A 26,605-nucleotide genomic window follows, 5' to 3' on the forward strand; every position below is an offset into this window, starting at 1 on the left:
CTGGTTTGTGATGTCATCGCTTTAGATCTTCTCATCTTTGTCAGTGACAGCATGGAGAACACAGCAGCTTGTCTTAGAACCATGGCCTTGCCACAGTGGGGCAGAAAGGGACCACCGTTCTTAGCACTCACCTCCTCCTCCTCCTCCCTCATGCAGAGCTTGTGAGCACCCGTGCCCCTGAAGCTACTCAACAGACAAAAGTATCGTAGGTGTCGCATGCTGTGTCATCAGACATACTGACACAGGTATGTCACTGAGCGATACAGTATTAGCTAGAACAAAGCCATTTTGTTTCTTTTTGATACAATGTCAGGTAAGTATCCATGGCTGGTTGAGTATTTTCTATTTAGCCCAGGCTGGCCTCTTGACTATGCCCCCCAGAGTGCTGGAATTACAGGTAGGCTATACTCAGATACAGATATTTTCATATCTACCCCATATTTATTGACTTGTCAACAGAGTCTCAAAAAATTGGGAAGGGCTCTTTTGCCCAAACTGTCCTGGGGGAGTCTGAGATGCAAGAGAGGAACTGGAGTGTGGTTTTGCTTTGATAGTGACATTTGGAACACTGGCTTGCTGTGTGTTCCTCTCCAACATGCCAGGCCCTCTGCTGCTGCCTTCAACATCTAAAAGCCCCTGTTGGCACTGAATACATACAGCTCCTGTAAAATCTAGTGCCTTTTGGTAAACCCTTCCAGGAGGCGGGGAATTGGGAGGCGATAAGAATGCACCTCAGGCTGACACAGAGGAGGGAAATTGAGGGTCTTTTAAAACGAGTTCTTGACCATTAAATTCCCAAGCGATTCCCATGTGGTTTAGACTAGTACTGCTTTGGGAGACAGTCACTGTGCAACATAGTTCAGACAGGGCTAACATACTGCTTCCTGGACCTCCGTAGTAAAGCCAAACCTGGGAGAGGGACTAACTTGTTGGGGAATCCCAGTCTGTGCTGTCTGCGGGTTTTTCGCAGGCAGAGACAATCTAAAGTCGAGTTACAAGTGGCTGCACCAGAATGGCTTTGGCCACATGAGGAATGTGTGTGAGAGGTAGGGAACTGTCAGATAGGACACCCTTTCCACCTCCTAGATGTCTGCTCAGGCACGGAAGCCACCTTTTCAGATTCCATGTGAAGAGTGGGATGAGAAAATCCCTCCCGGGCGACCCGCGGTTCGTGGGGAAGAAAAGCCAGGACCTTTCACTGGCTAGCCTGTGGCTCTGGAGGGGGGGGCGTACTGCCCAGCTGGCACCTCACTCGGGACCAGGAGGGAGGCTGGAAGAGGACCCGGAGAGGCGGGGTGGGAGCAGGGGTGCACAAGCCGGCTGAGAAAAGGTGTAGCTGCTGGAGAGAAATTAGAGACTTTGGCCCCTCTGGGAAGCAGACCGGTCCAGCACTCACACAGCGCCCGGGAGGCCCCAAACAAACTACTCTCCCTGCTTGCTCTCAGCCCTTTGTTGTCCGCCTCTGGCTGCCGCTCATGCCCTCGGGTCCCCCACCCCCCTGAAGTCACCCCAACTGCACTCATAATATTTTGCTTTGCGCCGGGTCTGTTTTCCACCACCAACTTCCAGCAGTCTCCATGGCGACGCACTGGGGGTAGGGGGGTTGGGGGCGGCGGCTGTTCAGATCCCAGGCCTGAGCCGCGGAGCAGCCCTGGCTAACTTTTCCGGGTCTCTGGGTACCGCGCTGGGAAAGTGCGCTATGCGCGGCCCGCCTGGGATAACCGCGAGCCCGCAGGCCCGTGGAGTCAGGCCTGTGTACTGGGGGCCGTGTGGCCCAAGACTACAATCGCCGGTATCTGGAATCCGGGGACCACGAGACACCCACTCTACTCTGTTGCCAAGCTCAGATGCTAGCAGGTGGCAAGAGTAGGACCATGCAAGTCCACCTCTCCGGTTACACACTCATGCACACACACACACGCACACACACATATACACACATACACATATACACGCACACACATACACACGCACACACATATACACACATACACACTGTAGCACACACATACACACACATGCATGCACACACGCACGAGCGCACGCACGCACACATATACACACATACACACACATACACACACATGCACACACATGCACGCACACACGCAGTCTGGGGAGGGTGAGAATGGCCCAGCACAAGCACTAGGCTCACATCTCTTGCTGCATCCTGCTTTGAACCAAGGATTGGCTCTCTGGGCTGCACAAGGAGGCTACTTCTGCTTTCCCCAGAACTTCTGGGGGGAGGGGAGCAGGAGGGTCTCTGGGGCTCTGTCTCTCTGGGGGCTCTTTACCCCTTGAGCAAAAACCTAAGGCCCCAAGATGTCTCAGCTTAAGGCCCATGAAACTAGGCTGGACCTAGTACTAGGTCCCTCCCTGCATAGCCGTGTTTTCCTTCTCCTGGGCCCCAGACATTGGCCCCAGACATTCAGATCCAATTCGAGAATCTTTGACGGCCCAGTTCTGAGTTTTGGAGGCGCGGGGTGCGGGGAAACTGGGTAGAGTTAGAAGCTTCCAGTTGGAGCGATGCTCCTCTCTACCGAATCATCCCGTTTAACAAGAAACAACCCTTCTGACGCGTGGGCGACCAGCCTGTACCAGCCCCACTTCGCACAAGTTCTTGGTGGCCGAAAATTCTATCACTTTTCCTTGCTCGTTCTCGATTCTCTGAATGAGGAGCAGCTGAACAGCGCTGATCTGTGTAGGGACATCTGGAATCATAACCGAACAGCCACGAACAAGTAGCTACCTCCAGCGGCCCTCGTAGAGAGTGGGGGCCAAACCGGCCTGAGAACACACTTTGAGGCCGGTGGATCGAGCGCACTGGCGCCAACTGTCCCTAGGCACCCGCACATCGATGGATCCTGAGCGCACCAGCTGCCTTAGCAGCTCGGCAGAGCCTGACGAAGCCGCCAGAGTCCCATCCTAGAGGGGCTTTGCTTTGTCGTGTTGAAAAACCAGAGAGCGCCGAAGACCTAGGAGGCGCGCGCCGGCTCCGGGGCCTTCCCCGACGGGACCATTGTCTTGGCCCCACACTTGTAATGTATTTTGGAAAAGCTCAAGGAATATATTACCAGCTCGGTGCGCGGAACAAAGGGGTGAGTTTCCGCAGGTCACGCTGAAGTGGGCCCAAAGCAGGCCACTAGAGCCCCGGCCCCTGCAAAACCGTTCTCCCATGCCCGAGGTACTTTGCGGGGATTTTCCTTTTAAAAGACGAAGACTGTAGCTTCGGCTTGCCGGCCCCCTCTGAACATGGATGCTCCGGACTTCGCTCCAGCAACTGCTGTGAGCCTGTTGTTTGAGCCCGTTAAAAATGAAATAACTGATTTCGTGTTTCTAGCCGAGCGCAAACTTACACTAGGGGAGCAGACTCGAACTGGCCGGTGGAGCCCTGGACTCTGCACGCCCGGGGAGGGGAATGAACCTTTTACATAACAAGGGAAACTCAGAAGAAAGACTAATTGGATTAATTCTCTGGAAGGGAGGCGAAAGAAGGCTCCTGGATCGGACCTCGCTGCGCCGCACTTCGCTTGTCCGGAGTTTTGCATGTGAAATGTCACCTGGTGCGCCAGGAATGACTTCTCAATTGCTGCCATTAACCAAAACTTTTGATTTTGAGTTCAGGAGTGCGATCTAGGGATATCTCGTAGGTACGAGAGGGGAGGGGAGCACTCGGGTTTCATAACCCATTTTGGATGTTTACAGTTGGGGCGGAGGTGGCCAGTGCCCCCACAAACATCTAACAATCCGGGATTTAAAAAAGGACATGTCCACAGTTCTACATCACCAAGCAAGGACTCGAGTCGTGTGGAGGGACTAAAAGCCAGCTAGGACATGCCTGATTTGGGGCATGAGGAAGGTCCCATGTAAGGACCCCTTGAAGATCCTCAGCCACTAATTCTGTATAAATGAGTTAAATCTGGTTAAAAACATTCATTTTTAATGTTGTGGTTCTTAGGTTTTGCTTGAGTTTTAAAATGTTGAAGCAAAGCTTTGCTCTTCCCTCTCCCGAACCAGCACTACTGGGGTGTGGAGAAGACCACAGCAGGGCGGAGGATCTGGGCAGCCGGTGCCCTACCCAGGCAAGATCGCTTTATCGCCTCTGCATGTGCTCGCAGATAAGCAGGACGTAGGAGGCTCAGGCTTTGACCACTCCCTGAGGACTCACAGCCACCCCCGGGAACCCAAGGCAGAAAAGTATCCTAGAATGCAGCTGATACCCCTGGGTCCAAGGTCTCCACCACCAGGTCTGCAATGTAGGCCTGGAGAGGCCTGGAACCTCCCTCCTAGAAACAAGGACTACGTCTGGGAAGACATCTAGACGGCTTAGCCCACCACACATCTTTTTGCCACTGGGGGGGGGAGTGGAGTGGGCAGAGCTGTGTGTGGTGTTTACTTGCAAGTAAGTTATGTGAGTCACCGCACAGCTGAGGTCAGCAGGCACTTGTTGCTACGTTTCGATGCCCTCACATTCTCCCAGGGTTCAGCCAAACAGCCCGGTTGCCTCTATCACCCCCCGAAAAAACCCCCAAACCACGGCCCAGCAGGGATTTGAGTGGCTTGGTAGAGAGACTGGGCCTAGGGGAGGGAGTAAACTTTTTGAGAACTTCTACATGAAAAGGACATAGGAAAAGTAATTGAGACTTAGAAGTGTGGCGGGTCCCCAAAGATGCTAGGCATAGAAACTGACTAGTCGGCTGGAGACAGCACGGAGATGCTGGGTATTTTCGTTTTAAGAGATCCCGTGTCTTCCCTTCCGTTGTGAACCATGGCGACCCTAGAGCCTGATGTCCACCACACAGCCCTCCAACCGAGGGCAGTTCACAGATCTCAGAGCCAGAACTCAGGCCTTTACTGATGCTTTGTATTCTGCTTTCCCCCCGACTAGGTTACAGCCTCGGTGTGGAGCCAGCTGCTAGTGGGTTGTCTCTTGGCGGCCGGGAGGCTACAGTCCTGGGCTCCCATCTCTCACAGTCCAGAGCTTCAAATGCCCCAGGACCACCGGGTTCGCCGCCGCCACTCCCTCCAGCTGCGCGGCTCCTGCAGCAAGAGCCTCCACCTCCCGCGCGCGGAGAGACACGGTCGCTTCCCCCCATCCCCCCAGCCTTTGGAGCGTTCCCGGCCCTCACCCCAGATCCTGAGCAGACCACTACCCTGCCCAAAGCCTGGGCAGCCTCGGGGCCCGGGAGGGGGCGGCTGGCTCGCAAAGTTCCTGCAAGCAGCAGCACCTCGAGCTCGCCGCGAGCCAGAGAGCATCTTTATGCAACTTTATGTCCAAGTGAAAGCGCGCTGCTCAGCGTGCGCGCACGCGCACACACGCATTTACACGCACCACACACTTCCATGCATCCACTTACACACTTAGCGCTGGACCGAAAACTTGGGCACTCCTTCACTCCTGGGATCCCACTGTCAAGATGACCCGCCTGAACTTTTTGCAGCTCTTGCCGAAGTCCCCCCTTTCCCTGTTCCTCCCCCCTACTGTCTCCCCCCAAGTCCCACCAGGACTAACCTGTGGAATCCATGTCGGGTTCCTCCAGTAACCCACAATGCATGCTCTTCCCATGGACAGCACAGACGCCCCCCAAAAGTCCTGATATTTGGGGATCCCCCTGTGCTAGAGATGCCCAGGGAGGAAGAGAGGGAAGAAGAGAAGGAATGGGTAGCAGGAGAGAGAGAGAGAGGAGACGATGGGTGAGAGGGCAAAAGGATAAAAGGGGAAAAGAAAGAACCAGCCGAAAAGAAAAGGGGAGGCAAGGAAGCGAGGGAAGGAAGCGAGCTGGAGCAGAGGGAGAGGGCGAGCGAGCCAGCGAGCGAGGGGACACTCAGTAATCCAGTCGGGCAAAGCCAAACCCGTCAAAATGTTTGCGGATGTTTCATGGGAAAAAACATCATTTTATAGGAGCCCCGATGGGAGCAGTGTCATTGATAGGCCAGCGGGCCTGATGAATGGCCGCTCGTCAGATGGGGCCGTGGCGAGGCGCACTGTGAAGCCCATTGTGGGCCTGTTTTGAATAAGAAAAGCCGCCTCCGAAAAGGGGGGCTCAGAGCGACGCAATCCCAGCCCTCCGACTTCCCCCTTCTATTATAGCATTAGCAACGTTTTTCTTATTTAAAGTTCCAGAGGCCTTCTCCAGCCTTAGCCAGGCACTCATTACAGGCGAAATCAAAATTGGCTTAGATCTCCCCCCCACTTCAGCCCTCTGCGCCCGGGCCCCGCGCGGTGCAGCCATGGAGGGGGGGTGCAGAGGATGCCCCAGCCCCTAAGAGTCTCCTTTGCAGCCACGAGTGGGCCCAACTCTTTTTTTCTCTCCCTTGAGACACGTCCCGTTTCCGTCTTGAGTTAGATTTTGAGCAGGGGCCCTGGTGCAGTGCAGGAGTATGTCTTGAGTTTCTTCCACGCAGATCCGCGGACATGCGTGGGAGTAGAGGGTGGGGAAGGGGAATCTGAAACCTTAGATTCCCGCCTGCAGTCTGAGGGACAGGAAGGGCGCTTGGCAGCAAGGGACGGGGGTCTGGCTCTCCTCCTCCAGAACTTTTGTAACCCTTGTCTCGCGCCCTACGGGTCAGGTGTCCGTGCCTCGCTGTCTCGGTCTCCGTTTCCCCTTTGGCTGAGCTTCTCTTTGTCTCTAGGAACACGTCCTTCTGAATCTCTGGGACCCCCACCCCCACCATCGCCTCTTCCCATAACCCTGTATGTCAGTCTGTCTGCGTCCCGGTCCCTCCCTCTTCCCAGGTCCCCCGGCTCCCCCCTCCGCCACCCTCTCGGTCCCCCACAGCCTTCAGCTGAGTTGGTGAGAAGTCCCGGCGTCCGAGCTGGGGACGCGGCTTTCCCAGGGACCCCTCCCCGGTGCAGATGAAAGTGCGGGAGGAGGGAGCCGGGGCTGGCCGACCGCAAGTGTGTGGGGGGGTCCCGCCGCCCCGGGAAAGTGGCCGCTCGCGGGCTGGCCACGCTGTGATTAGAATATGAATGGGCTCCGGCGGGCGGAAGAGAAAGGCGGATTACCCCGCTGCTTTGACCATGGACAGAGGCAGCGCCGGCGGCGCAGGGGCGGATCGCCCCGGTCCCTCCCGCCGCGCCGGGTGCGCTTCTTGCCCGCGACCCCGGGCCTGCCCACCGCGGGCCTCCGGGAAGCCCCGGAGCCGCGCCGAGTGGGACAATGGTGGGAGGGGGCCAGGGACCAGCACGTGCCGCGTTAAGGTCACGGGGCGCGGGGAAGGAGCAGAGCCGAGTGCCAGGCTGAAGGCTGCGTTGGGTTCGAATCCCGGCTCTGAAAATCCGGGCCTTAGCTTCCTCGCGAGTGAAATGGGATAACGACACTCCGTCCCATTGCTCTCCCCCGGCCCTGATTGACTTCCGTGCGCAATCGCTCCTTCTTGCTCAGGTCGCTACTGAGTTCTAACACGGGTCGTGTCTAGGGAATTTGACCATAACCTCATATGTCACCGCAGTGCCTTGCCCAGAAGCCCCCTCCCCAACCCTGGCACACGCTTTTGGAACCTCTGCGGTGGTGGATGAAAGGCTCTGTCAGCCGAACGGGTTGAGGACGAGCCCCTCATACCCTCATGAGTTCGAAGTCAGAGACCGAATGGCCTTGAACGAAATGCTAGGGTGTAGTTCGTTCGGGTGCATCAGGTCATAGTGGGGATCCTGTCTCCAGGAAGAAGAGCTGCCACCACCCCGGGAGTGCCTGTGGACCCTTGGGGAGTCCCTGACTACTGAAACTGCGGGGCAGAGGTGATCCGTAGGTGGATGCGATTGGTACACAGTTGTTGCTAGGCAAATTACACTCATCATGCCAAGTGGAAGGGGTGGGCTAGGACGGGCTGCCCTCACAGGGCAGGGTGACAGAGAAGGACCGGAGGTGGGGGCCAGGCCCGTGTTGGGCAGGCACAACTCAGGCTGGCAACAGGACCCTTGCCGTCTCTGCCTGCCCTGCTTACACTGAGAGGGAGGATGAGGAGGGGAGACAGCATGACACCGATTAGGTTATAGAGCCTGCTACATGATGGAGCCGGCAGATGTCAAAGCCGGATGTCACTCAGGAGGTGACGCTTGAGCTAAAAAATAGTGCTGTCTTTCACTGCAAGTCAGATAAAAAATTCAAAACAATGCTGCCTAGGGGCTGACCATAAGAGTGTGCTTGGGGAAGCTCATGACATAGTGAGCACACAGCTGTGACAGTTGTGCCGTTTCCGGAAAGTTTGTCATCCTTCACTAATAAAAAGGGTTAGTTGACAACTAATGGCTACCACTGCCACAGACCTCATTAATGCTGTGTGACGCGGCAAGCACAGTTGTCCCCTCTCTTCAAGAGAGGTCAGTGTGCTCAGTCTGGACAGCCCCAGTGACCTCGACACCCAAACCTATCCTCTGGAACACAGCACGGGGGGGGGGGCAGCAGAGGGAAGGTGCAGATGCTGAGACACGGGGCAGGGGTGTATGACGAGGGGAGGAAATCAGAACCAACTTTCCACTTTACACACCAACCCCAGTTCCCCCTCCCGACCGACCGCCCCTCCCCCTTCCCACCCAATCCGCTTCTGGGGGGGTTAGGCCTTCCTTGGGGAGTCAACAAAGTCTGGCATACCAAGCTGAAGCAGAACCAAGCCCCTCCCCCCCCAAGCAAGGCTGAGCAAGGTATCCCACCATAGGGAATGGGCCCCCCAAAAGCCAGTTCACGCACCTGGCAGTGACCCAGAGCCAAGCACTGGACTGAGCTCCTGGAGTTCAGTGGAAGAGAGGGAGGAGGGATCATATGTACAAGGGAGGTCAAGAGCATGATGGGAAAACCACAGAGACAGCTGACCTTAGAAAAGGGAGCTCACGGCCTATATATAGACTGACAGCTGGGGACCTGCATGGAGCCAGACTAGGCCTTCTGAAGGTGGGTGACAGTTATGTGGCTTGATCTGTGTGTGTGGAGGGGGTGGCAGTGGCACCAGGGCCTGTCCCGGGTGCAGGGACTGGAGACACAGGCAAGGGGCAATAGGAGCCCTGTATGGTGTTCTGGGGACCAGAGCATGGACCCAGGAAGGTCATGGGAGGTGCCTTCATTGGAGGCTATGCAACGAAATGGGTCTTGCAGAAGATTTGAGCACCTGGGACTGGAAGTGCATTCTGGGAAGATGACAGTGTGGCGGCAGGAAGAGAGCTGCTTGCTGGAGGGGGTATCGCCATGGCTAAAACATGGCGCCGGCTGGTGCTGGCACACAGCACTTGGGGCAGCCTCAGGAGACTCTGAGGAGATAAAGCTCTTTCCCAGCCTTATGCCGATCACCTGTGGCCAGAAGATACTGGGGAGGGGCACAGCACTAGTCAGGAGCTGCCCACCCCCTCGTGGAGACGGGGTGGGAGGTGGCAGGAAGAGGCGGCAGGTGGGCAGACAGGCAGACCCAGGACAGAGGTGGCAGGGTTTGTGTAACATGGTGGCCACTACAGCCTCTGGCAAGGCTTATTATGTGGCATGGAAGCAAAGATGTGGGGATCCTATGCTTTCCCAGCCCTGCACTTCCAACCCTACTCTGTCCTTGTCAGTACGGGTATGATGTCATGGGGGACATGATTCACACAGTTTCTAACTTCCCTGACTCCTACACCCTGGCTTCCTGCCTGCTGACTCAGGGTGCGGTGACTGGCTTACCTCGGTCAAAAGAGTGTGACCTACAGCACTGGCCCCGGCCATCCTGAGGCTGTCCTCGCCTGCACTCAGTGCCGTCTAGTGTTGGACTCTTGGACTTCTGACTTGCCCTGCCAGAAGCCTCAAGCTGGTCACTGGTCCCATAATTAGAGATACATGTAGCCGACTGGAACCTACCCAGCAGCCTGAGGAGTTCCATGATTCCCCAGGGAATCTACAGACCCATGAGCCAGAAACAAACACTTGTTGTTGTAAGCTTTGAGATGCAGTCTTACCACCAGAAAGGGGAGGCAGCAGTAACAGTGGTCTATTACTCTGTGCCGTGTTTAAGGGAGTAAGAGTAATACTAATGATGGCTGAGGGTTACTGAGCACCACTAGGAATGAGCTACCGTTCTAAGTGTTTAGATGAATTATATTCAATTATCAGAATAATCCCAGGAGATATGTACCATATTTATAGCTGCCTTTACTCGAGCCACAGAGAAGATAAGTAACTTAGATTACACAGCAAGAAACAGTGGTGGTGGCACATGCCTTTAATCCCAGCACCCAGGAGGCAGAGGCAGTCAGATCCCTGTGAGTTCTAAGCCAGCCTGGTCTACAGAGCGAGTTCCAGGACAGCCAAGGCTACACAGAGAAACAGTGTCTCAAAAAACAAAAAGCAAAGGAAGGAAGGAAGAAAAAGAGAGAAAGGAAAGGGAGGTAGGAAGAGAGGAAGGGAGGAGGGAGGGGAGGGTGATGTCACCCCTACATCCAGGTGTAGCCTACTAGCTAGCCTCAAGAATAAGCCAACATAAAAGAAGCCCACAGATGTCCTGTGAGACGTCCTCTGAGATGATCTCTCCACTCTGAAGCGCCTGAGATAGTGAGCGAGCCCAGGGAACTACTCACTCTGTATACATTCCAGTTGAGACCAGTCCTTTATACAGAACCACCCCCATAAGATGGATGGCATGTGCCACCCTTAGAACTACCAGACATCATGCCTTTCCAGGTACCCTGCTAGCTCACATGTGAACTTCTTCCCACACTGCCTGTGAAGCTGATCTCATCCTCCCAAGCTCCTTCCTGGGGTTCTGGAACTCAGTCTGTTCCACAGTGCCTTCTCTAAATCTCTCCCATTTCCTTCCTACCTGAGACCTGGCTTCTCCCCGAGGATACCTCCTGCACCATGGCCCTCTGCAGAAGAATCTTTTGCCTCCTCATTCCCGAGGCTCTAGGGTTATGATGTCAGGAGTCTGCCCTTCCCACTGCCATTCAAAAGTGACTTCGGAGTGGGTGTGAGCTTGTCGTCCCCGCTACTTTGCTAAGGTCAGCCCAGGCACCCAAGTGAGTCTGTCTCCAAGCAGAAATGCACAACAAGGGCTGAGGCAGAGTGCTTGGAACACACTCCAGACCAGCAGCTCTCAACCTGTGAGTCACAGCCCCTTTGGGGGGTGAATGACCCTTTCACAGGGACCACCTACGACCATTGGAAAACACAGATATTTACGGTTCATAATAGTAGAAAAATTACAGTTATGAAGTGGCAGCAAAAATAATTTTATGGTTGGAAGTCACCACCACATGGAGAACAGTATTAAAGGGTTGCAGCATAAGGAAGGCTGAGAACCACTGCTCCAGACCCCAGGTTCAACCTCCAGCATTGCAAGTAAATACATAACAAATATTTTAGAATAATAAATCACATTCATATTTCAGACTGGGAGAGAAGAAAGGAAGCAGGAAAGGGAACCTTCTATCAACAGTAGGCAGCTCATTTTTCTCTCCAAAACCCTGCATGTCTTGGTTATCTTCATCTGAAAGGTGTCCTCAAAGAATGGTGCTTAATTCAGCTAATCATATAGACACTTCAACAGAGTTCTGTTGATAAGAAAGAAGCATGCTGGGTGGTAGGAGGCAGAAGCAGGCAGACCTCTGTGAGTTTGAGACCAGCCTGACTACAGAGCGAGTTCCAGGAGAGTAAGGGCTACACAGAGAAAGCCTGTCTCAAAACACACACACACACACACACACACACACACACACACACACACGCACGCACGCACGCACGCACATACACACACCACACACACACACCACACACGCACACACACCACACTACACACACATACACCACACCACACACACACACACACCACACCACACCACAAACACATACACCACACACACACACACCACACACACCGCACACACCACACCAAATACACATACACTGCACACGCACACACATCACACCACACCAGATACACCACACACACACACACACACACCCTGCACAGGCACATGCACATACCACACCACACCACACACGCACATACACCACACACACACACCGCACACGCACACACACCACACCACACACACACCACACATACCACACCAAATACACATACACCGCACACGCACACACACACACACCACACCAGACACACCACACCACACACACACCCTGCACAGGCACATGCACATACCACACCACACACACAAACACACACACACCACACACACACATACACCACACACAAAGAAGCAGAAGTAGATAATGGATAAGCAGAGCTAGACTCAGTTTCTCTCACAAACATATCGAAAGTATAGCTTTTGCCTCCTGATCCATCACTTCTTGTATTCTGGAATAGTCCATGATATCCCAGCACTCACTAATCATCTCGTGTTTTAAGAATCTTCAGGTTGGTGAGATGGCTTACTAGGTAAGAGCACTTGCCACTAAGCCTGGTCCTCAACGTGTGCTGTGACGAGAGTGTGCCCACCCACACTTCCTCTCACACACAAAATAAATAAACATAAAATTAAATTCTCCCTTTGTTCTCATACTACCTTCTACCTACCACGCCAAATCTCTACCTCCTGTCTGTCCCCTGGTTGGTTGGTAGTTTTCTGTTTTGTCCACCTCTGATACAAGTTAGGGTTAGGAGGAAAACACAGTTGAGAAAATGCATATATAAGACAGTCTGCAGGCAAACCTGTGGGACATTTTCTAATTAGATAAGGGGTGCCAGCCCTCTGTGGGCGGTGCCAGCCCCGGACAGGTGGTCCTGGTGTGTAAGCAAGCAGGATGAGCACGCCAGTGAGCTCCACGGCCTCTGCGTCGGCTCCTGCTCCAGGTTCCTGCCCTGAGTCTCCCTGACTTCCCTCAGATGTGTTGTGAGTTGGAAGTGTGAGGTGAAGCGGGTCTTTCCTCCCGGGTTACCTGTGGTCAGGGTGTTTTATGGCGGTGATAGAAACCCTAAGACACCCATCTCAGAGACACTTCTGAAAAGAGTTGTTTGTGAGCTCACCGTCTATTTACCTCAGAGTCCACTTTTTCACAGCCTTCCGTCTTCTGTCCCTAAGAGACAAGGTTCCCACTCACGCCTGTGCTGTCAGCACGGTTACTGCTTTCTCTCTTGGTTACATACGCCCTTGCTCATCTCTTGACCACTGTCCTCATCTTGGTTCTGAGGCAGTCAGCTCTTCATTTCCCCTGCATCACCAGCATATTGTCCCCTTCCTGGGACCTCCTTTTCTGACTGATCCCTAAACCTTTGGCTGTGGAGGGCCCAGCCTCCCCATCCCTGCCTCTCTGGCCATACCCCTCCTCCAAGGCCTTCCCCTCTGTGTTATGGCCGCCCCTTTGCACGGCCCTGTGCTAGACAGCCTTTCTCCCATGGCTGCTGTCCAAGGCAGTGTGAGAACTCTTAAGAGTGGAGGAACACAGCACCCAGCCTGAGACCCAGGGCACGCAGCCTGCAGCCTGCAGCAGCAATGCCCCAGACACCCAAATTGCTGAAGACAGCCAAGAGCTGCTATGGCTATGGGTGGCTTGTTCTATGGCATCCCTAGGCCAGCCTAGGTCAGGTTAGAGGTACCGTGGGGTAGAACCTCCATTGGTTCCAGGGGAATTGTATGGTGACTCGATTGTACGGATTGTGGGATGGGGATAAAGGAGGAGACCAGGAGGATGACTAGACCATAGGAAGCAGGGCTTGCTTGCAGACGGGGTTGTGAAGGGTAGGAGGATCATGCAGAATTCCTGGGCTTTGAACTTTAGAGGATAAACTGTGGTCCTGTTTACTAACTGGGGGACTCCTGGGAGTGCGGTAGATAATCTTGGTTGTCAACATGACCGTCTGGGAAGAGGGACTTGTGGGCTCAGTGCCTCTGGGTATTTTCTTGAGTGTTAACTGACATAGGAGGGCCCACTGACTGGAAGGCAGATGTTCCAGGACGCATACAAAAGCTAGCTGACAGAGGCACGCACTGCTCTTCTCTTTGGCTACTTCAAGTTGCTGCCTTGAATTCCTGGTCACCCCTATAACCCAGCACTTGGGTGACAGAGGCAGGAGGACCAGGAGTTGAGGTCATCTGTGGTCACAGAGCCTGAGCTACATAAGACTCTGTCCCAAACAAAACAAACAAAATTCTAAAACAGCAGCATAAACCTGGAGACCAAGCTCTCAGAATAGGAGCCTAACAACCACGGAGCATGCGCTGCTCAAATCATTTGTTAAACTTGGTCTGAATGAAGATCCAAAGCAGGGCCACACGGCACATCTACCTGGTTGTTCTGGCTTTTTAATCTGGGGAGTTTTCCTTTCCCTCCCTCAGTCTCTCTCCAAAGCCAGATAGGTCTGTGAGTCCACTCTCCCCATCTCTGTGAGCTCCCCGCCCTTGCCCTGTAGAAGTCTCTTCTTCTCCTGGTCTCAGGTACTATGCATTGGGTCTAAAGGGTTGGATTCAGGTCCACAACTTTGACAGGAGTAGCGTGTGGGAGGTGGCACTTCTATACGTGCGCACTGGGGTCACAGGCGCTGGTGTGTCTGTTACTAAGATTGTAGCGTTCAGGAGTTACCAGCAGGAACAGTGGTTCCTAGCAGCTGTTTCTTTATTGGTTTTAATAGTAGCTGGTGATCATTGCCAAAACTGATTTGACTTTTTTTCCTAGTGGGCTGTAAGAATGCTCACATCAAATTGCATCACCCAGCTGCTTACCTCCACTAGAGTTCACTAGGAATAGTTGCTAGGCACTGTTTCATTGCACCGAGACAGGGTCATACAGGGAAGGTGTGAGTGTGGAGGTCACGGGACAACCTTGGATGTAAGACCTTTCCTGCCACTTGGTCTGCCATGACAATCTTGTGTGCATGCCAGGCTTGCTGGCCCAGAGCCTTTGGGGGTTCTGTCTTCATGCCCCCATCCCACTGCAAGAGCACTGGGTTTCCAGATCTGTATCCAGCTCTATGGAGGTTCTGGGGATCCAAACTCAGTTCCTCCAGCCTTACCCACGGGGCCACCTTCCAGCCCACCCCCTTGTAATTTTTTGTAGTTGGCAGCTGAAACCCAGCATTTATTTGAAGATTTACCTGGGGGAGAGTTATTCTGGCTAATGCTTGCTGAGCTACACCAGTCACACACTGGGGAGGTGGGGAGGTGAGCGGAAGGAAGCTCTCCATCGCCTCCAGTGCAGTCTCCTGGTGGACCAGAGCCCGCGGCTTTGCACAAGTGTTTGCTCTTCGTGGCTTCTTCCCCCTGGAGTGAGACAGACTAGACATGGGCTGGAGCAGGAGGGCCATTCCCTCCCCCAGGGCTCTGGGGCAAGTCTCCGGAGAAGTCCCCATCCTGGAGTGTAGCAGGCTTTTGTTATGGAAACAGCTCTGGACATATTTTACAACTATGAGTCTTCTCTGCTGGAGCCACGAAGGGTCGTTCTCAGATCTTAACCGTGAGAACCTGGTGGGGTTACCGGCAGGGCAGTGCTAAAGCCCGTCCCTGGGAGCTTCTCCCTCCTGCTGGGGTTCCCACTGCTCATGCTGAACCCCAGCGATTCACAGAATCCACCACCCATGTCTTCCTGTCAACTCACAGCGCTTCTGCCTCGTCTGTCCTGGGGCAGAGCTCTTGGCTCCAGACCTCTCTGGGGTATCCTGCTCCACCATCTTTCAGAAGCACGTGATCCTGCAACATCAGCCTCCAAGGAGTCCAAATGCTCACTGCTTTCAGTTTGCCAGCTTTGTCTGATCATTAGTGTAGGAGTCATTCTTCCTAAGCTCAAAGGTTGAAATTGCAAGTTGACTCTTATTCTATGCTGCTTTCCCCTTTTCCTTTTAAAAAAAAAAAGCATGCAGCACATTTATATGTTTCCAAAACAGAATCTGTAAAACAATGTCTGCTAAGAAAGATTTAATATTTTAATCCCTGTCCCAAATATCCTATTCTCCTTCCCTATAGAAGTCATTTCTTCACACACACACTACATCTTCCAATTACTGCTTGTAGGAGTCAATGCCACAAAGCTACCCGCCCAACAGGGCGGGGTCAAGGTAGAGATAAAAGGAAGTGAAAGGAAAAGGGGCTTCTCTCTTTTCTCCTGGAAGCCAGCCACGCTTCTAACTCCTGGTATGTGCGATTCTCTCTGATAAATAAATATATTGTTTTCCCTATATAGCCTCGAGTATCGTTATAACTGCTAACTGTTACATAGTCACTCACATAACTATGATTCGTGAGAGACAGTATCTTAGGACCCTGAGATTGGGGGAGGGGTGCTGTCAGTTAAAATCACCATGGGTCTGAAGAGAAGGCTCAGTATACGATCACTTGTTGCCAAGGCTGGCTGACTTGAGTTCCATCGCTGGGACCCGTAAGGCGGAAGGAGAGAGAGTTGACTCCAGAGGGCTGTCCACTGGCCTCTACAAGGGAGCCGTGTGGACAATACAGTGTAGTTTCCGGTCATAACCTGCTGTGTTTTCCCCCTCCCTGGGACCACAGCTTCACTGGTGGCGATGGTTCAGATGGTTCACCCCTCCCTCTGCAGCACTTTCCATCTGGTGACACCCTCAACTGCAGAGCACTCAGCACTCAGAACTGGTACCCCGGAGAAGGCAGGCTCCCCAGGCATGGCCAGCAAAAGGCCATGTCTGTGTCCTTACTTGGTGCCCCCACTTCATGTTTCTGTCCTGGCCACCAGCTCACCGAGGTGTTCGATTCCTTTTGGAGCCTAGCTATGCTTGTTTGCTCTTCTGTCTATATGCTGGCTCACTGCTGCTGCCCGAATGGGAAAAAACGGGACCTCAAGGCATGACCTCCCCTGTACACATTTTTAATACTGCAGGAAAAACACATATTCATATAGAAAATTACTGGGGCCCTGCTGGACTGCTTCTCATGGACAATAACTTGCTACATCTTTAAAGGGATTTCTTTTTGTAAATTAACCTATTCAGATGCCTCCATCTGTGAGAGGAATATTAATCATTGATATTTTCTTCCAAAATCATCTTGTTCCTTTTTAAGACCAGTTAAAGCTTATAACTTTTAATTTACTCAGAAAGGTTTGTTTCCCTCATTATTTCACATTGCCTCCATTTTTCCTGATTAGCTCTTGCTAATCAGTAAATTCGGGCTCTCGTTTTCCCTTCTGCTTTCGTTGTCTGCTGCTCTCTTGTTCTAATTCCTTCAGCAAGATTATGAATTAATGTATCGCCATTAATTAGTAATATATTATCTAGAAATATTACTACTTTAGGCTTTACATTTTTCTCTATGCCACTGTATCTCTCTGTTACATGCAAACATTTTCATTATTGTCATTTTCTAAATATTCTAGAACTTGGTTTGTATTTCCTCCAACAGAATGGTGTGGTGGGTGTTGTGTTAACTTCTGTCATTGATTTAGAGGACTTCTCATCTTGGTTTGTGTTGTGACTTGCAAAGTTAAGCATGCTGGGGGGTATTACAGGAAGAAAATGCCTGTGGGCTTCAGTCTGGAGGTTCGAGACCTGGCTTTTGCCCCAATTTTAATTAGGTCTTTTACCACTTTATTATTTCATAAACTATATCTGCATAGAAAGAGGATGTTTCCTACAGCAAATTCAACCTTTTAGCTACACACACACACACACACACACACACACACACTTAGGAATTTGGATGATATTGCATTTGTACATGAATAAATGTTAAATTGGGTCTTAATTTCAGTTTATATTATAAACTGCCTTCATTTACCCAGTATAATGGTCTTGACTTTAACTTCATTGACTTTTTTTTTCTGTTTGTATTACCAAGAATGATGCTCTGTAACTCCATCTTGAATTTCCCAGGCTGCCATGTTTGGGGTTTGGTCAGGATTGCAAAGGACTGAGCCTAGTCCTATGATTCATCTTAAGTATCTTCTCTTTAAAAAGTTTATTGATGTGAATTTATAGAGATCAACAGATACCCTTTGTAGGGAAAAAGTTCCAGCCAAAGAAACACACCCTGAGCAGAGCCAAAGAAACACACTTTGGCCCTGCAACCAGAACCAAAGAAATGTACCCTGACCCTGAAACCAGTGCCAAAAGAACACACTGTGTCCCTGGAATCTGAGTCAGTGAAAGAAATGCAGCCTGGCCCTAAAATTGGAGCCAAAAGGCTAAAAAGGACCAGAGAAAGAAACACACTTTGACCCTGAAACCGGAGCCAAATCTGACCCTAATACTGTGAAAAAAACTAACCAATCCTTGAGCTCAGCACTAAAATCTGACCAATCCCCACCCTGAAAGCCCTATATAAACTCTGTGTTTGTTCAGCTTGTGGCTGTTGGTGCTACCCGGCTGTCCTCTGCCACTGTGGCAAAGGGCAGCCACTCTCCTGGATTCCTGGATTCTTCCCTCCCAATAAGCCCCCTGATGAGCTTTGGGTGAAGACCTTCTTTTGCAGAGGAGCAGAGAGGACCCCGGGTAGAGCAGAGGGAGAACACTTCTGCCGGGGAACCTTCTCTTGGCAGAGCGGAGTCTCCACTCTCCCAGGAGCAGAGCTGAATTGTAGCAACTTCACCCAGGAAAACTGCTACACTGGGCAAACATCCCCAGCGGGAAGACCCTCTCCTGCCTGAGCAGAGCAGATACACTGGGGAAGCCTTTCCCTGAGGCAGGGCTATGGTCCTTGGCTCCGGAGCTCCAGGATACCTTTCCATCTGAGCTGTTGAACACTCAGTATTCTGTAGTTCTAGAACTCCAGGATACCTGTCCCACCCAATCTGCCCGAAATGCCAACACCCTTGATGTCAGTTTGTGCTACACTTGTGTTATAGACTTCATTAGCTATTTTTCTCTGTGGTGACAAAGCATCTGACAGAAGCAATTTAAGGAGGGGCTGGAGAGCTGGCTCAATGGTTAAGAGCACTGGCTGCTCTTCCAGAGGACCTGGGTTCTATTCCCTGTACCCACATGGCTGCTCAGAACAGTCTAACTCTATCAGGAGGCTCCACACCCGCTTGTGGCCTAAGGGAACTATGTACACTGACATGCAAAACACTCATGCAATAAGTTTACAATAAAGTTATTTGGGCTTACGGTTTGAGGGTGCAGCTCGTCAGGGCGGCGAAGGCGTGAAGCAGGAGGACAAGGCGCGGGCGGCAAGGCACGGGCAGGAAGCAGAGGGATGGACGCCGGCTGTCAGCTCACTTTCTCTGCTGTGGAGGAACAGTCCACACTCGGGGGCGGGTGCTTCTTGCCTTAAACTTTTCTGGAAACGTCTTTACAGGGAAGCTCAGAAATTTGTCTCCCAGGGGGATTCTTAATTGTTAATAAAATTAACTGTCACATAATCCGTATTTCATTCTTTCTAAAAATCTTCCTATCATGTGGTTTGTGGGTTCCAGATCCCATTGTGTGATTTGGAAGAATTTGTTTTTACTTTAGTGACTTGATGCATTCCAGTTATTTTAGTAGTTTGATTTTATGAAATTCTCTTTTTCTTCAAGCAGAAATTGTTGGGCAGACTAGGTACCTCTCATGAAGCAGCAGCGAGGAGGCTCCCCACTCACCACAGCGGAGAGAAGACCCAGGAAGGGGCGGGAGACGGCTGGGATGGTCAGGGTGTACCAGCCACCACCAGCACCTAAGCAGCCGAAATCTGTTTGCTGTCTTCCCTGACACCCTTCATGCCGGGTCCCTTCGCTTCCCTCCTTCCCTTTCCACCCCAATCCTATCTTGTCCTGTCCTTCACCTGGCTCCTCCCTCCCCTCTCCCGCCCCTCCATAATTCTGCTGTTGGATAAAAAACTCTTTTCTAAACTCAACTTTTCCAGTAGATTTTTAAAAATTTCATATATAGGTCTAGGATCCATTCAGATTTAATTTTTGCAGAGGGTATAAGGCCTATATCTAGGTTTATTTCTATTTTATTCTTATTCTTTTAATTTTATTTCAGCATCATTTTTGGAAAAAGTATTCCTTCTCCATTGGGGTGCCTTTCTCCTTTTGTGTAAGTCTCTTTGTGCCTTCACTAATTAGTTCTAGTAATTAATTCCATACTACTTTTCTTTTTTTTTTCTTTTTCTTTTTGGTTTTTCGAGACAGGGTTTCTCTGTATTGGAGTCTTTCCTGGAACTCGCTCTGTAGACCAGGCTGGTTTAGAACACACAGAGATCGGCCTGCCTCTGCCTCCTGAGTGCTTGGATTAAAGGCGTGCGCCAACAACGCCCGGCTAGTTCCATACTATCTTACTATTGTTATTTTATATTAAATTTTAAAATCATAAAGTATGCGTGCTCAATTTTGTTCTCTTAGGACTTGTTTCAGTTGTTCTTAGCTTTTTGCCTTTCCATGCAAACTTTGTAATCCTTCTGTCAATACCCATAAACCACATTGCTAAAGTCTGGATTTGGACTGCGTCTCATCTACATGCTAGCTTGGAAAAGTTGACATCTTAACAGCAGGTAGTCTTCTAGTCCGTGAACACTGGATAGCTCTCCATCATTCAGCGCTGCCTTGGCATGCATTGTGCACTGCTGCTGCTTCTCCATGCAGCTCCTCTGGGTCCATTGTCAATGGTCGATAGCACAGTACACGTCTACCCTGAGAAACGGCCACGTGACCTTGAGACGTGCTGCTGTTGAATGGACAGCTCCACCACAGTGGCTGAGACGGCTGTTCAGGTCAACCACATTGCTCCTGCCTGCCTTGTGTGTCAGCTGCTGAACCCTGGGAATCCAGTGTGGGCCTGTCTCGCCTTCCAGCCATCGCCTTCCCTCCAGGACGATGGTGCTGTCTCTGCACAGCTGCATACGCATTAAGGGCCGGGCTTGCTGCTGTTGTTTTGGAGACTTGTCTCTTTTATCACTGTATAATGCTTCCTAACACTCGTTATGGTCTCCTCTGTCTAAAACTAGTGTAGCTTACAGTTTTCTTTTGAATGATGTCAAATGGGTTACAAACTCATCCAAAGCTGCAGGAAGCCTCTTCAGCGAGGACGAGGCTGGGGTGTTAGCTTCAAGGAGCTGAGCTCTATACTGTCATATTAGCAACACCTGATTTGACAGGGACATTAAAACCACAGCTTGCTATGACTGGTTACATATGCATGTGTATGTATGTATGTACTCATACATGCATATGTACATGTGTGTATTATCTATCACCTATCTATCATCTCTAGTTATCAAAACGACATACAAACTATCACCTACTCAACATAGTTAGAATCCTTACCACCTGGGTTTATATCTAGAAATAGTTCCCCCAAAAAGGAAACTGGCTGGAAGAGAAATGGTCGAGTGCAGACCTGAGACCAGAAATGCGCCACAAGGGACTAGAGAATCACAGCATACCACAAGGCAAAGGTTTCCAAGTTCTGCTGAGCTAGTGAGGACTTGGGAGCCTGAACATCTTCAGGCAATGATGGCCAATTTGAACATCAAAAGGAGAATAACTGCCGGGTGGTGGTGGTGCACGCCTTTAATCCCAGCACTCGGGAGGCAGAGGCAGGCGGATCTCTGTGAGTTTGAGGCCAGCCTGGTCTACAGAGCTAGTTTCAGGACAGCCTCGAAAACAATACAGAGAAACCCTGTCTCTGTAAAACAAAAACAAAAACAACAAAAAAAAGGAGAATAACCACAATGAATTGGGACCTCGGAATATATGTGACATATACTTTTATAACAATGAACTCCATCCTGCTGGTTCCAACTGAAGGAGGCTAGGAAACTCACTCACATTTTGATAGTCTGTATAAGGGAAGGATCAAATACCTGAAATATACCTCTCATCATCCACAGTTGATGAGGAAAAGTGTCTGTAAGCCATGTGTTCTAGTTACTGCACGAAGAAGCTGCCATGTCACATTCTGCAATTTCAGATGACCTAGGTATTGTACATCCAGGGTAGCTGATAACAGACAGAAGGATGAACTCCAAACCATGAAACTATTAGAATAAAACATAGGGAGAATGAGTCGTGGCACTGGTCTGTAAGTTTTCCCAAAGGCAAGGCAACAAAAGCAAAAATTGGCAAGTGGCATTATACCAAATTAAAAATCATTCAGGGCAAAAGAAACAGTCAACAGGAAGAAGACACTACCTGCAAATCCGAGAAACGTTCACAAGCTTTCATTCAACAGGGATTAACTTACACAATATATAAGAAACCCAAACAACACAACAACAACAAAACATAAGCTAAGACAAATAAAACAAAAACTCAAAGGAAATGAAATGATTTAAAAATGGGTCAATGATATGAATAGACATTTCTCAAATGCCTAACATGTATATGAAACAGTTCCACACCACTAATCCTTGGGGGCAATGCAAATCAAATCCAGGGCATACATCAGACTACCCCAGTTACAATAGTTATTATCAAGAGGACAAAAAAAATATTGACAAGGATGTGAAGAATGGGGAATTCTCCTACATTGTTGGTGGGAATATAAATTAGCACAACCATTGTGGAAAACAACAGAGGCACCTCAAAAGTAGACCCAGCACTGTCATGTGACCTGGCAGCCCTGCCTCTGGGTATATGCTGAGCTCCAATGAAGTTAGTATGTTGGAGAGACATTGCACTCACATTTTCATTGCAACGCTATTTAGAGTAGCATAGGACCAACATGGCCATCCAGTGATGGGTGAACAGATACAGAAATGTGCTATAAATACACAGTGGAATATTATTCAGTGGGGGGGGTTCATTCTCATGTTCTCAGTCACTTCCTAGTCTGTCCACAGCTCTGCCTCATCAGATTGGCGCTGACTCAGACTCTTGGCCTTGTCCTGGAGGTTCACCATCGGGTTCTTTGTACAAGTTAGAACTCAGGCACTCCGTTGCTTCTCTCAACTCCCATAAAATCCCATCAACTTCGTTCTCTGCACCCCATTTTAGGCCATCCTTCTGCTAGCTAATGCCCGTTCACTCTGAAATCAGCTGTGGTGGTTATGTCCTCCGGGAAGCGTGCCTTGACTGCTCAAGAGCACCCTCTCTGCCATACCATTGGCTGCCCAGTACGAAAAGGAAGTCTCGCTGACAGTTCCAAAGCCAGCATGCAGAGTGGAAACACATGAAGTCAGTCATCGCTGAAGATGATGTAAATTGCTCAGTACTGGAAAAGTTGGTCACTTCATAGGCTGATCATCCAGTGGAACAGTGACTTACAGTATGGGTTTATAGGTGACAGACAGACAGGCACACACAGACACAAACACACACACACTCTTCAAATACACTCAGAACCCATTTTAGTGACCATGAGGACCCTGTGGGAGTTGTCTTGTTTCAGCTTAATCCCTCCTACATGCTGAGCATGTAGTTCAACATGCCAAAGTTATACATGTGACCCCAGCCTAAGCTTTCTGTGTTCCTTGCCCCTGCCTAGTGTCCTGAGAGCAAACAGGGCATCTAGGTCATTTCTGCAGTCCCAGGACCCAGTAGAGATCCCCCTATCTAAAAGAAGTAGAATTTTGTCTGATGGAGCAGATGAACAGTTTACTCTCCCCTTAGCCCTTTCCAGAGATAGGGAACTCCACAATGAGGCAACCAACCTACTGTATCTACTGCACAGATGAACTGGTTCAGGGTCTCCTGAGGCTTGTCACGGTCTAACCGGAATGCACACTTTGAAGCGAAGGTCCCACAGAAGAGAGGGCTAGGAGGCTTCAAGGGCTCCAGATCAGCTGCTCCATAGAAGCTACTATTTCTTTGAAGCCTCTCGTGGCCTGCCCAAGCCTATCCATGGGCTGTGACTGGATTCCAGCTGCTGGTTAGCTACTCCTTTGCTCCTTAATCCAGGCTTAATGAGATGAGTGCCATTAGGAGAGGTGACGGTTGCCCTTCAAGTGAGCAAAGTGACTCTTCCCAGAAGGACTGACTTTAATCACCCAGTTGCAAGCTCCCCTTTAAGGTACAGGATGATTCTGGCACATCGGTTAAGTGTTACACAAAACAGACGTGCGTCTTCAAAATCAAAGGAGTTTTTCATTCATGTGAAAAAGGAATCAGTAAGCTGCATGAAAACTGGAGTGTGTAACAGTCCCTGGGGCCTCTGGTCCACAGCAGGAAAAGCTCATAGCAGATTGGACACAGGGGGAGGCAAGCTCGGCCGCCCATAATTCAGAGATAGAAGGCAGCAAACTCCCTGCTCTCTGTTTCATGTGCGGGCTTTTGCTTCTGATCTGCCCACAGTTGCCTAATTGGCAGTGACTGTTTCTGTGGACACAAGGGTCTGCTAAATGTGTAAGGCCTACATTTTTCCAGGGGAGACTTTTTCCTTTGCACATAAGCCAAAGATTCCTTCATGCACAAATTCTTTCTCATGCAGGTCACTGGATTCTTCAGGGGCATGAATGCTGAGTCCTCCACACAGAGCTGGACACACTCTCTCTCTCTCTCTCTCTCTCTCTCTCTCTCTCTCTCTCTCTCTCTCTCTCTCTCTCATATGATTTGGTCACACACAGCAGCAGGGATGCTGGGTGGGAAGCCATATGCACGTCTTGAAATTCCCACACTCATGCAAATGCTCCCTCTGTAGGCCCAGTATTAGGGAACCCTTTGAGCTGTTTGTTTGGCTAGTCAAGGGGGCTTTCAGTCAGCCATGTTTTTTTGACTATGTCTCTGTTGTAACCAAAGGCTACTGGGAAAATGTTCTTTATCATGAGTGTGTGTGCATGCTCAGGTGTGAACATGTGGAGGGCAGAGAACAACACCGGTGTCGCCCTCAGGCACACCACCCTCCCCCTTTGGGTTCTGGAGCCCATCCATTAGGCCAGGCTGGCTGCTCAGGATACATCTGTCTGTACTTCCCCAGCAATGGGATTGCAATAGCATGCATCATGCATCATGGTTTGTGGTGTTTTCTTCTTTCTCATTTTGCATTTTGATCTCTGTCTCTGTGTCTCTTCTCTCTCTCTCTCTCTCTCTCTCTCTCTCTCTCTCTCTCTCTCTCTCTCTCTCTCTCTGTGTGTGTGTGTGTCTGCATGAGCACTTGTGTGAACATGCATGCAGATGTTCTCTCTTCTGTCTTCTCCATTGACACAGCCTCTCAACCAAACCTAGAGATCACTGAGATAGGCTTGCTATCTAGCATACCTGGGGGCCCCCTTCTCTGGCTTAAAGGAGAGCTGCCACAACCACCTAGCATTTAATGTCAATTCTAGGGATCTGAACCCTGGTCTTTATGCTTAGTCATCTCCCTAGCCCCCATGCCTGGCATTTTTACATGGGTTCTGGGGATCAAAATCAGAATATCATGTATTCAAGGTATGTCCCTTTCTGACTGAGCCACCCCCTCAGCCCTGAACTTGTGAATAAAAACATAAAATAACCACTCTAAGAATAAAGCTCTGGTATTAGCACAATAGGCTGTTCCATTGAAGTAAGGAATTGTAACGTGAGTTTTCTTGTTTTCTTGACCTGGCAGATCCTGCCACTGAAGGAGCCCCCAAATAAACACACAAAGACTTACATTAATTGTAAAGTTGTTGGCCATTGGCTATGGTTTCTTATTGGCTAGTTCTGATTAATCCATAACTACTAATCCATGTATTTCCATGTGGTCTTGGCTTACCAGACATGCAACTCCTTTGCCTGCTACATGATGACGGCTGGTTTATTGTCTCCACAGAGAAGATTCCTGTTTATATTCTGATTCTACCTAGCTACGTCACTTCCTGCCTATCTGTACAGACATCCAGACCTCTATGGTTAGCTAGTGGCAATTTCTGCCCAGCTGTGTCACTTCCTGGGATCTCATGATGACTCCTCTCTGCCTACACTTCCCAGAATCTTCCTCATAGCCTAGTCCTACATATCATATTGCCTGGCCAATCAGTGGATTATTCATCAACCAATAAGACAAATATATACACAGAAGAACATTTCCCATCAAGAAATGATCTTTGGGGGGCTGGAGAGATGGCTCAGAGGTAAAGAGCACTGGCTGCTCTTCCATAAACCGGGGTTTAATTCCCAGCATCCACACAGTGGCTCACAACCATCTAGAATGAGAGCTGGTGCCCTCTTCTGGCATGCAGGCAAACATGCAGACAGAAGACTGCATACAGGATAGATAAATAAATCTTTAGAAAATAATCTCTGAGTCAATCTGAGGACTGGCAAATAGGACTCCACTTCCCAGGAACCATGATAGCAGATATTTATTGAATACTTATTTTGTGGCTTAAGCAGATTAATTGGGTCAGCTCCATGCAATTATTATTGTCCTATTATTATTGTACATTTGCAGATGAGGAGACTGAGGAAAACTAATTTGCCCAAGATTACAGAAGGTAGGACACGGTGATACCAGGATTTGTCTGTGGTAGTCTGGTGGCTGAGTTCCTGCTTGTGACCACAGCACGCTCTGGTCTCCAGCTGGTCTTTTAATTCTCCTCCTGTCATGACAGGGCAAACACAGGTTTAGTATGGACGGCTGTGAGTGACAGGGGACAGAAGCACGCGTGTGTATATTTGCTATCCTTGATTTCATTGAGAAGGGTACCATACAGCCGCAGCCTCGTGATCGTTGCAGCATCTGACATTGCATGAGGTCATTAGAACAACGCTCCCTGCAGACAGAGTAAGCGATGGGTGGACAACAGCCTCCACTTCATTTCCTGTATGGACATTGCTGTGTCGCAGATACTGAGAGACTGTACACCTGCATGGACACGAGAGACCCACAGTGACAAGGAAGAAAAGCTTCCAGC

The 26,605-nt window shown here is 50.4% G+C and overlaps 1 protein-coding gene and 1 long non-coding RNA gene across 2 annotated transcripts in view; one reads left to right on the forward strand and one right to left on the reverse strand.

Moving 5' to 3' along the window:
* The window catches only part of Rfx4 (regulatory factor X4), a 147,443-nt gene extending 141,511 nt beyond the window's left edge, over window positions 1–5,932 (reverse strand). The window contains exon 1 of the mRNA XM_005083789.4: window positions 5,513–5,932. Coding sequence (XP_005083846.1) covers window positions 5,513–5,555 — 43 coding nt within the window. The 5' untranslated portion in view covers window positions 5,556–5,932. The remainder of the gene's footprint in view (window positions 1–5,512) is intronic.
* LOC121143337 lies at window positions 34–5,574 on the forward strand. The gene is made up of 2 exons (XR_005880555.1): window positions 34–245; window positions 4,889–5,574. It is a non-coding gene; the product is annotated as an uncharacterized LOC121143337 (long non-coding RNA).
* Window positions 5,933–26,605: the final 20,673 nt, after the last annotated feature.

The sequence above is a fragment of the Mesocricetus auratus genome, unplaced genomic scaffold (genome assembly GCF_017639785.1).
Source record: "Mesocricetus auratus isolate SY011 unplaced genomic scaffold, BCM_Maur_2.0 Super-Scaffold_100011, whole genome shotgun sequence".
Lineage (NCBI taxonomy): Eukaryota > Metazoa > Chordata > Mammalia > Rodentia > Cricetidae > Mesocricetus > Mesocricetus auratus.